The 12329-nt window shown below is 37.0% G+C and overlaps 1 protein-coding gene across 1 annotated transcript in view; it reads left to right on the top strand.

Annotated features, from left to right (window-relative positions):
* The window catches only part of LOC125683627 (MAM and LDL-receptor class A domain-containing protein 2-like), a 202632-nt gene that overhangs the window by 166786 nt on the left and 23517 nt on the right, over positions 1-12329 (top strand). The window contains exons 69-81 of the mRNA XM_056140659.1: positions 592-787; positions 993-1127; positions 1225-1581; positions 2061-2219; positions 5181-5401; positions 6663-6783; positions 7239-7364; positions 7541-7879; positions 8039-8146; positions 10381-10533; positions 11262-11464; positions 11640-11760; positions 12079-12186. Of these exons, the coding sequence (XP_055996634.1) occupies positions 592-787; positions 993-1127; positions 1225-1581; positions 2061-2219; positions 5181-5401; positions 6663-6783; positions 7239-7364; positions 7541-7879; positions 8039-8146; positions 10381-10533; positions 11262-11464; positions 11640-11760; positions 12079-12186 (2347 nt within the window). The remainder of the gene's footprint in view (positions 1-591; positions 788-992; positions 1128-1224; positions 1582-2060; positions 2220-5180; positions 5402-6662; positions 6784-7238; positions 7365-7540; positions 7880-8038; positions 8147-10380; positions 10534-11261; positions 11465-11639; positions 11761-12078; positions 12187-12329) is intronic.

Genomic DNA, 12329 nt, shown 5'->3' with positions numbered 1-12329 from the left:
GCTCTCATTTTATGATCGTGACCAATGCATACTGACATTTGACGCCTTCATCATGTTAATACTGTGATGATCCAATGCATATTGACGTTTGACGCCTTCATCATGTTAATACTGTGATGATCCAATGCATATTGACGTTTGACGCCTTCATCATGTTAATACTGTGATGATCCAATGCATATTGACGTTTGACGCCTTCATCATGTTAATACTGTGATGATCCAATGCATATTGACGTTTGACGCCTTCATCATGCTAATGCATGATATCTCAAACCATGCATGGTGGTCTTAAATTTTGTATTATAGTTTTAATTATAACACTGTTACTATGGTTACATTTGATGGCATTGGCCTATCTTTCTTTGTCTGGAGATTTAGACCATCTTTGTTTTTTCACGTGACACAAATTAAGTCAGTTGTCAGTCTCTGTTTTCTACCCTTGTGTGTTCAGTACTAAGGGAATAGATTTGTGTAACTAATTATTGATAATTTTATGCTTAAACTTAAACAAATAAAGCATATTATATGGATTTTTACTCATTAGAATGATGCAGCTGTTAGTAGTCAAAATTTGTATCTTGAATTGTAGATTAGCCAGAAGGAAGCAGGATCTTCGTCATTGTTGTGGAAATCCAGTAGAAATGTGATTAACTCTTGGAAATGGTTGTGTGTCCCTCTTGTGGACAATGTGATGGGTCATTTAGAGTTCAAAGCCATTCGAGGGTCAGCTGTTCTAGAGAATGTCGAGATTGATACAGTTCATGTGTCTAAAGACAAATGCCCACGTAAGAAAATCTGTTTATAAGGCCTAATACTCACTTAATTTGCCCTCAGGCTTGTAACATTTCATTGTTGCATGACACAATATGCCTTGATATTCTATGTTATAATTTGAAAAATGTCTCAGAAGTAATTTAGTTTCTGGAAAAATTTTTCCCAATGAGGTAGTTTGATTAGTTGCTTGTTTGATGTTTCTTATGTGTGTTTTAGACCCTGCATCCTGTCAATTTGAAAATGAAGATGTTTGTTCGTATGTCTTGGAACAAAGCACATCACAATTTTACTGGATGAGAGGCAGTGCTGTTAATAATGCCCCTCTCCAGGATCCATCACATGGCATCTCAGGTTTGATACTCTCTTTTTGTAGAATGATATATAATTGATTCCATCTTTCATTAAACAGTGATCTCAGAATAGTTCAGTGGACTTTGTTTCATTGTAGGATATTACATGTACACCCGAACTTGTGTCAACACTCGGACATACCAGGAGGGTGCAGTAGCTCGCCTCTCTACACCCACATTTCAGGTCTCAACAAACATGCAGGTTTCCTTTTACTACCACATGAATGGATCAGATACGGGAGTGCTGAATGTGTATATCAACTCAGTTTCCAGTTCCACCCAGAGAGACGTCTTTTCTAAGACTGGTAGTCAGGGAGATAACTGGTATTTGGCGTGTGTGAATATACAGGGAAACAACGACACTGTTTCTATGACTTTTGCTGCTTCCCATGGTGTTGGATGTGATTCAGTATTTGGAATTGACCACGTTGTTGCAAATGAAGGAACTTGTCCATGTAAGCATCTGTGTCAGATTATAGCGTGAAAATGAAGTTTGATAAGGTTAAGCACTTCTGAAGAGTACCTGCTACAAGAAATAAGATGAAATGTACTCAACAGAGACTAGTACATGTGTGATATGAAATATTGTACATGGATATATATGAGGTCACTGTTGGACAAAAACTGCAGTGAATATAACCTAGCTATAGCGTTTAGATAAATGAAATTTAAAACTGAAAAAGATTGAGATAAACAACTGTGAAAATCACCAGGGGTATAATTTTATAGTTGTGTGTGTGTGTATGTTAAATGTCTTCTGGTGGAAAGTCACAGTAATATCTTCTGTATCAATATGAGAAATTATCTAGGATGAATGAAGAGGGTAATTATAAAATCTACAGGCTACTATATAATGGAAAAGAAAATAGAATCTGTTTTGAATGTGAACTCTATTTTCATCTAAAATGAATTGACTTGATTTGCTTTCATGCAGATCCATTGGTGGACGTGATGTGTGACGTCGAGAACCCAGACTTGTGTCGGTACCAATCTAACTGCACTGATGGCTCTAAATTCCAATGGACTAGAGAATCGGGGAAGACACCCTCTAGAGATACAGGGCCTTATTTGGATGGAAACGGAAATCCGTATGGTAAGTTACAAGTTGGATGTCTTCTATGGAAATCCGTATGGTAAGTTACAAGTTGGATGTCTTCTATGGAAATCCGTATGGTAAGTTACAAGTTGGATGTCTTCTATGGAAATCCGTATGGTAAGTTACAAGTTGGATGTCTTCTATGGAAATCCGTATGGTAAGTTACAAGTTGGCTGTCTTCTATGGAAAGGCTGTCTTCTATGGAAATCCGTATGGTAAATTACAAGTTGGATGTCTTCTATGGAAAGGCTGTCTTCTATGGAAATCCGTATGGTAAGTTACAAGTTGGATGTCTTCTATGGAAATCCGTATGGTAAGTTACAAGTTGGATGTCTTCTATGGAAATCCGTATGGTAAGTTACAAGTTGGCTGTCTTCTATGGAAATCCGTATGGTAAGTTACAAGTTGGATGTCTTCTATGGAAATCCGTATGGTAAGTTACAAGTTTGATGTCTTCCACGGAAATCCGTATGGTAAGTTACAAGTTTGATGTCTTCCACGGAAATCCGTATGGTAAGTTACAAGTTTGATGTCTTCCACGGAAATCCGTATGGTAAGTTACAAGTTTGATGTCTTCCACACCCTTTTGTTGATCAACAGCTTTACGTCATTAGGAGTTATTCAAAAGTATAGAGGCAGTTGCTGTAATGACTGTGTATACTGACATGTAAGTCGTTTTTGTGAGAATAAAATTTTGACTCTGAAGTTTATGTCTGACTTGTACTCACAACTGGAATTTCCTGTCTCACAACTTATGAATTGTGACATTTGACAGTGTTTAACATCAGTTTAATCAGTAACAAATCACCATGAGTGATCGTTTAAATAGCAAAATAACAATCCCGATTATTTACCACAGTCCTGGAATGCAGTCTTATTAGTGATTCATCGGTTGTAAGTGATTAAAGTCTGCATACAGCATTTTTTATAAGAACATTTCAAGAATGAGCCCAATTTCCCTTAGTATATCAATATTCTTTATTTCAATAATCATTGTATGGAACTAGTGCACTAGATATACACTACATATCAAGATTTGCTGTGGGTGGTTTATGTTTAATTTTCTTTCTCTCATTTACCTGTAATAATCATTTTTGAATAGGGGCGTGTGTCATTAGGTACAGATTGCAGGAGTAGCATCCTTGTCCAATGATTAAAGGGGCACCTGCAGTGAGATAGATTCCCCTTATATATTATAATGGAGCTGTAGTAATTAATTTATGATCCAATTATTTGACCTTGCTTGACAGGAGGGATGGCTTGGGCAGTGAGCACCCCCTCTGTTACTAGAAATTGCTAGAAAATTCTCTGGGGGAAAAAATGTCCCTGACTTGCATGCAAATCAATTCATGTGGGAGTATATACAGTAGAGTCTAACTTTCCGATAAGCAAATTATTGATTACATGTAATTTCCACTCCAGCATATCAATCAACATTAAAGCAACTCTGCATTGTCTTCTTTTTTTTTTTACAGCATAAGCATGTTTGCATTTAAAAATAAGAGATAGTGGGTTAATTTTTTATGCCCCCCCCCCCCCCCCCCTTTGAACGAAAAAGAGGGGGCATATTGTTTTACACCTGCTGGTCAGTTTGTAGACCAAGTCTTGTGTGCTCAATATCTAACAAAACCCTTTGCTTGACAGTTACCAAACTTGGTACAGTGGTTGCCACTGGAGAGTAGAGGATCCCTATTGATTTTTAGGTCAAAGGTCAAGGGTCAAACTGGATGTAATTAAGATATTGTCCATTCAATATCTTTAGAACACTTTGCTTGGCAGACATTGATTTGGTACACAGGTTCTTGTAGTAGATGACCCCTATCGATTTTGAGATCACAAGGTCAAACTGACCATAAGAAGATATTGTCCACTTAATATATTGAGAACCATTTGCTTGACAGACATCAAACTTAGTATGCTGGTTCCATCTAAGAAATATTGAGTTCAAGAGTCGAACTGGAGACAGTAAGATATTGTCTGCTCTATAGCTTGAGAACCCTTCGCTTGACACTCATAAAACATAGTACCCTGATTCTACCTAAAGAGTAGATGACTCCTTTTGATTTTGAGGTCAAATGACATAGTAAGATACTATCTCCTTCAATATCTTAAGAACCCTTTGCTTGACAGACATAAATGTGATACACTGGTAAATCCTGAGGAGTGAACAGTATAAACTTTGGAAAGGAGACAGAACTCGTAATCAGCTGTTAATTTGCAGTAAACTGGCCACCCCACTAAACAGGTCATTTTCTCCAGTCTGACAGTTGTCCAGAATTTAGGATATACACTGTATAGATTTCAGTTAGCTCGCACCATGAAGGCCAGGTTGAGGCCATGATAAGAGTTCAATGTTTTACATTGGTCCAGAAATGTAACAAAAAATTCCTTTAAAAGATCTTTTCAAGAACCACAAGGATCCTCAAATAGTGTATATTTTAATTCATTCACACTGTGATTTTAGGATGGAACTGCAATGGGGTCAAACGTTCAACTTGGGAAAATTCTTTGAAAAACTACAAAAGTTCAGTGTGCATGTGCAAACTTAGCATGAAAGCATCACATCAAATTGTAGATTTAAATCTGTTCACAGCATGACTAATGAGCCAAGGGCAAGGCCAAGATTGGGTTATATTACACAAGAATATATAGGGAAAGTTTGTATAATAAATCTAGTCTAGAACTATCCAGGTGAAATATCTCGTTGATATTAAAGCATCCTCATGTGTTGTAAATTCAAGTTTATTCATCCTGTGATCCTGTGTAGCATAAGTTTTATATTAGAAAATTCAGTAGCTCAGTTGAGAAATGTGGCCCATGGACCTCTCTCTCTCTCTCTCTCTCTCTCTCTCTCTCTCTCTCTCTCTTTTAAATCATTTTTGTGCTAGAGTTAAATCAACTGTAAAAGAATTAATCAATGGTATGACCCAGATGTTATTGATATTCATGTTTTATCAGGCCATTACTTACTGGTGGAGGCCTCTAATGGAATGCCAGGGGATGTGACGCACCTGTGGTTCCCACAACTGGAGACAACAAAGATTTCCAGTCTTCATTTCAAGTATCACATGTATGGGGACCAGATAGGAACACTGTATGTTGTAACCCAAGTCGTCAGCACTGGAGTCAGTACGCGGCAGTGGTCCAAGACTGGCAACCAGTGGCAGTACTGGCACAAGGTGCTTATAAAACTCTCTTCTTTATACCTGTCTCTGACTCTACCTGTAGATGCAATTAAACTTTTAAACTCCTGACATCTTTAACATTTCCATATACATGTACAAGTTATTGCCTAGGTGTCAGAAATCAATATTTTATTTTTTGGATTGAAATTGATTTGGCTTCTACCAAGGACATAGCAGTACTTGAATGTGTTACATGAATGTACTGTACTAGCAAACTGCATGGTAAAAACTACTGTATCATGTTCGATATTGACCATGGACCGCGTCTATGTCAAATGGCACTGGTCTATGCCTATTGTAATTGAGATAGACCAAATTGTCTATACCGATTTTCTAGATTTAAAACAATAAAGTTACCCCAAAGGACCCTGCATGTTCAGTCGATGCCTGATAAATGTTATGAGGAAAGGAGGATATTGTTATGGAAATGAGAAAATATGCTTTCTAAGTGCGTTGAAAGTAAATGAAAATGTTTTAAATTTGTGTGGGTTTTTTTTTTTTTCAATTTCTCAGTCTATGCCCATTCGATAATGTCTATGTCATCTTGTTTTGGCATAGACCCGTGGTCTATACCAAGTTTTAAACCAATTTCAAACACTGCTATGTATGGGTTATTTTTCCTCCTTAGGGGTAGGGGGTTGCCTTTCTACACTTTTTAAAAGATCATACTATCCCAATTCAGCACACATACATGCTTGTGCTAGCAAGTAGAATGACAATAGCAAACCGTTGTAAATACCCTGATACATCTACCACAAAGATTTTGACAATAAATAAAGAAGTTATGTTCAATTCAAAACTGAGACCTTCAAAACACCATGTACATTTTCTATTTTACTAATCTTTAGGCATTGATATTGTCCATCTATACTGTGAATATCATTCCATTCTCTTTATTCATTGGAGAGTTATTTATATTTTAGTATTATCCAATCAAAGTTATGTGCATGCAGCTGGGTCATTTTGACCATGCCAGTCAGTTTAAGAGTCTCAGTATCTACCAACAATACAAATTTCAAATGATTTCACTAAACTAAAAACAAAAACCAGACTGATTCTAAAGTTAGTAGACCAAAAGACCAATGTTTAGAGAAAATGACATTCATTCCGCACAGTTTCATCTCAAGCAGTTTCTGAGAACACTCATGGACAAAAAAGGGATATGGAAAAAAGGACAACAAGAGGAAGAAACAGTAAAACTGATATGTTCCTGCACTACGTTAAGGAAATATAATTAGTGTCATTCTTTTGACAGGAATGCATCACACTACCAGTTTCTCCCAAATTTGAACTGTTCTTTGTGGCCCTTAAAGGCAGTGGTCATCGATCTGACATGGCGCTGGATGATATTGTGTTAATGGACACTGTCTGTCCAGGTGAGTTGAGAAACATAAAAAATTTTAAACACATTATATTATATGTGATTGATGCAGTGTCATCAGATCCAATATTTTACTGCAAACTTTGATCATGTATCATCAATAGTGAATTCCTTTGTGTTAGACACAGTTCCCTATACTGGTAGCTTATCGAGTCTCTCTGAAAAAGCTAGCTTACCGCTTTTGAACTGATGTGTGTAACTATTGAATTAATGTGTCTAGTTGTTGAGCTAATGTAGCCAGTACTTACTTAGTGGTAGGGTATAGTGACAAATGTTAAGAACAGCACTATCTCTTTTACAAAAACTGTCCATTTACAACTTGTGTATAATTTTGTGTTGAACAGAGACATCATTTAACTGTCCGTTTACAACTTGTGTATAATTTTGTGTTGAACAGAGACATCAGTTAACTGTCCATTTACAACTTGTGTATAATTTTGTGTTGAACAGAGACATCAGTTAACTGTGGTTTTGAGGATGTCTTCTTCTGTGGTTACATGAATCAGAGCAGTACACCATGGACACAGGTAGACTATGCTGACTCCATCTACGAATCGTCTTCTACAAACAGAGCAGGTATGGGAAAGATTGGAAAGTGGGTTAGGTTTTTTCTCTCCAGATTTCCTTTCCTCTTTCAATATTTAGTGATACAGCAATAATTGTCTACTTGTGTATGAGCTTGAAACATGTCTTTTCTGTAGCCATTTTTGTTCTTCAATTTTCATTTCTTTTTTTGTCCGTTGATTCAACAGGTCATTACATGGCAAGTTTATCCAGTGGCACTTCTTTTATGATGTCTCCAAGATATACACACTCCGGTGGTAAGAGCTGTGTTCAGTTTGAGTACTTCACACATCAGGGAGGATCAAATACTACACTGTCAGTCCAGCTGCTGGAGGAATCGGAGAAAGGCACTGTCAGGAGTATGTGGAAGAAGACTGTGACCACTGATGGATTCTGGCTCAATGGACAGTTCGAATTTGATCTTCCCACAGGAAACTTTCGGGTGGCTTTCGTGGCCGAGTCTGGTGATGGGAGTATCGCAGCTGTTGACAATGTCACAGTAAATAATGGAGGCTGTCCAAAACTAGGTTTGTTAAATTACATTCTTTTCTGAACTGAAGCAGGGATTCAAGCAAAATTTACAAAAGTAACAAGATATGTAGTTTTGACAGATTCCTCACTTTAACTGTGTGTTTGTTTGTGTTGACAGATTCCTCACTTTAACTGTGTGTTTGTTTGTGTTCCAGAGTGCCCTAGAGGTCTTTTCTCCTGCTCCGACCAGTGTATCTCAAATAACTATGTGTGTGACAAAATTCCTCAATGTCCAAATGAAGAAGATGAAACATTGCATTGTGGTGAGTATAAAATCAATGTTAATGGAACAGTGAAGCTTATTTAAGGATTTGCAAATGATGAAATTTCAAGTAATGTATTCAAGATTTATAATATCTAACTTTCTTAGAAAAGTTTTACAATCTGACAGACTTCTGGAATAACTCTTCTCCTGCAATGCAGTTGATGTTTATCTGCTATGATCATTATAAACTACCAACGTCAGCACTGTTTATTGGCAGAAAAAGTTTATTATCGTACAACCAGGGCTTGAAGCTAACTTTTTATGTCACCAGTCCAGCCAGACTGATGGGGTATAATTTTAACCAGTCCGCAGAAAAATTTACCAGTCCAACAGTTTTCCAGAAATAATTAAACATATTTCGTTAATGTTATTAAAATGAAATTAACTCAATATGCCTCAGACAATATTGTAACACTTAAATGTGGGATTTATATTTACGAATCAGATTTGTCTGATATCTACAGATCAAAGCATGCCAAATGTGTGTATAAAATTTCATAAGTATATTTTCCAAAATGATGCTTTAGAAAATTAACCAGTCCCATCGGACTGACAAAAACAAATGTCAGTCGGTACACCAGGCTTTTAACCAGTCACAGACTGACGGGCATATATTAATTTCGAGCCCTGACAACTAGTTGTGAAGGGGATATATAGCAATGCTAACGTGCATGTATGTCCCCATCTATGTGTAAGCTTGTGGACTAGATTCAAAGAGAACCATAAAACCAACGATGATCATAGTTTTGTATACTTTTTTGGCATGGAATGAGAAAGAACTTTATCAATTTTCAAGGTCATTGATGAAATATTTTTCAGAATTTTGATTTGTACACTAATAATTATGAACGAGTTAACTATCGACTTTTCCTTCCTTTTGATATGGGATTTTCAATCCAACATTGGTAATTTGTACTTAAATCTTTAGGCATTGCATATTACTTTCCAACTTATATTTGGAATTGTCAAAACAGTACACAAGTTCACTTTTGACTTTCATAATTTTGACTCCATGTGTTTTAACGACTTCATCGTAAAGTTTGTGTGCATGTTGCTGCGTCACTAAGGAACTTCATAGAAAAAGCTTATAGACACTCTACAGGCCACTGATTTATAGACATTCTACAGGCCACAGATTTTGCTCCATTGATTTCACACTTCACATTATTATACCCCTGCAACAAGTTGTGGGGGGGTATACTGGAATCGGGTTGTCCGTCTGTCTGTCCGTCCATCCGTCCGTCTGTAGATGCAATGGTTTCCGGGCTCTAAAGCATTATCCTTTCCACCTACCGTCACTATATCATATATATGGACTACCCATGGGATGAAGATGTTCCCTATCGATTTTGGGGTCAAAAGGTCAAAAGTCAAGCGCACTGGACATCGGAAGTAGCAATATGGTTTCCGGGCTCTAAATCATTATCCTTTCCACCTACAGTCACCATATCATACATATGGACTACCCATGGGATGAAGATGTTCCCTATCGATTTTGGGGTCAAAAGGTCAAAGGTCAAGTGCACTGGACATCGAAGTAGCAATATGGTTTCCGGGCTCTAAAGCGTTATCCTTTCCACCTACAGTCACCATATCATACATATGGAGTACCCATGGGATGAAGATGTTCCCTATCGACTTTGGGGTCCAAAGGTCAAGTGCACTGGACATCGAAGTAGCAATATGGTTTCCGGGCTCTAAAGCGTTATCCTTTCCACCTACAGTCACCATATCATACATATGGACTACCCATGGGATGAAGATGTTCCCTATCAATTTTGGGGTCAAAAGGTCAAAGGTCACGTGCACTGGACATCAAAGTAGCAATATGGTTTCCATTTAAATTCTTTAACGGCTTTTTTCATCGCATGGAGATGCTGTGTTCCTAGATACCTTTTGGATCATAATACTGAAGTTTTACCTATTACCAACACCCTTTTGGGTATTCTTAGTGAGCATTGCTCACAGTACCTCTTGTTTAGCTCTGATATCAAGAGAGGAAGAACCCTATTGATTTTGGGGTCAAAGATCAAGGCCACTATAAAACTTCATAGAAAAAGCTTGTGGACTCTCGTTGTTAGAGGATATGCCACACCTTGCGGAGCTCTTGTTTCAGTTATACTTTCGGAGTGAGGGAGATATTTATGTCCATTTAGAATAGTTTTAGTTCCCCTTCAATGTTTTTTGTCCTCAAAAGAGTTCTTTGTTGACATGTGACATTTCCTGTTACAGTACGGAGTATATCGTGTGGTTTTGAGGACTCCTACCACTGTGGCTACACCAATGTTTCGTACTTGCTTCCTGTCCACTGGCTACAGAGTATGAGAGTGGATGGAACCGTCATTGTGGACCACACTAACTCTAGCAACGTTAACGGCTCACAGGGTATGTAATGAAAATCTCAAAGATATATAGTATATCAAAGTGGAGGACTTGAATGGTCGAGTTTCCAAACTGTATAGGATACCCCAAAAAAGGTGTTCACAGGATTATGTAAAAGATGAATTTTAAATGTTTTGATATTGCCATAAACCTCTGCAAACTGAATTTTGATCCCGCATATGAATACCTATATGCCAATTGTATCTTGTCAAGTCAAAGTCAACCACTTTATCATTTTACTACCATGTTTTTATCTAAATTCTTTCTATTGTTTTATCATTTTCTTTGTAGCTCTTGCAGTTCTTTTATTAGTATATTATCATTGATTATTAGCACAAACATTGTACAGTGCATAAAAATTATATGTAATTTTGCACTTTATAAATGAATAAAATAATAATAATATTGACCACAAAAATTTTCCTATGAAACTAACTTTATTTTTGCATTATACATACCTCTTTACTTAGAAATTCAATTACCGAAATATTGAAATCCTTGAAAAATATGTTTTTATTGGTGAATGACCGACAGACTTAACTTTAACAAAGAAGACTGACTCCGAAGGTCATAATATAAATGACCTTGAATCCACACCACAAGAGGATCCTTTCATCAGATATGATGTATAATCTGGCAACTTAAAACAGATTATTTATGTTTTGTTTGATTGATGTACATGTTACTTTCCAAAAGGAACATATTTGCTCAAACACATCTGTCTTTCAAAGGTTATTTCCTGGGATTCCAGACTGTCTACTCTTCCACCAGCGCTTCGTTGTACGCTCCTGTAGAAAACATCACCTCCCAGTCCTGTCTTAAATTTTACACCTTTGGTAACAGAGACCTGAATGTAGTCCAGTTGAGGGAGGGAAATTTCATTCATGTGTCTGTACCCAGGATCAATGAAAGCACAATCTGGAGGCCAACCCAGGTATTGAAAAAGATCAAAAATACCATTGGTTAGTGTTTGACTGTGTTGTCTGATTTAAAGTTCTTCAGGCTCCAAATTTCCAAGTGTCACAACATAGGGAATGAAGTTAACTTCAGAGAAATTTCAGTGTTCAACTTGTTTTTGTTGAGCATCAACTAATACTTGAATATTACAGATTCCTCTAGAGGCAGGTTCATTGAGATTGCAGTTCCATTGGCCAGGATTCTACGACAGGAACACGAGATATGCTGGACTGGATGATGTATCAGTCACAAATGGTGCATGTCGAGAATTAGGTAATGTCTGAGATTGGTAAAAGAAATTTTTAGTTGATTGTATTGATTTATTGTTGGCCTAAGGTTGGCTGACCTTGCTGTCCAGTGTACTATATTACAAGACAAAGTTTAAATTGTAGGCTATTATTTAGATTTCTGTTGATGATGTGGATATAAAAGTTGTGTCCTCTTCGTCTTTAGTTAACAAAGCTATCCAGCAATAAGATTTAGAAGGACAAGGAAAATGTTGTGGACACTGATTTTCTTATTTTTCCATTGATTCAGAAGGAAGTGAGGCAGTTTGACTATATGTTATTCTTTTTTAAATTGAATTGGTAGAATGTCCTGCCAACATGTTTGCCTGTGGCACCACATCGTGTTTACCCATGTCATACAGATGTGATCGTAAAGTTGACTGTTTGTCGGGAGAGGACGAGGTTGGCTGTCGTAAGTACTGTACTTATTACCCTTTAAGTAACCAGTTTAGTAACCAGTTTAGTCAATGACTAACATCAAGAAAAAATCTCCATGTTTAAAGATGGAGACTTGATATTACTATTTCTTCCAATATCTAAGAGGAGTCTGCATTG

This window comes from Ostrea edulis, chromosome 6 (genome assembly GCF_947568905.1).
Source record: "Ostrea edulis chromosome 6, xbOstEdul1.1, whole genome shotgun sequence".
Lineage (NCBI taxonomy): Eukaryota > Metazoa > Mollusca > Bivalvia > Ostreida > Ostreidae > Ostrea > Ostrea edulis.
The sequence above is the reverse complement of the archived record's forward strand: the minus strand, read 5'-3'. Positions and strand labels throughout refer to the sequence as shown.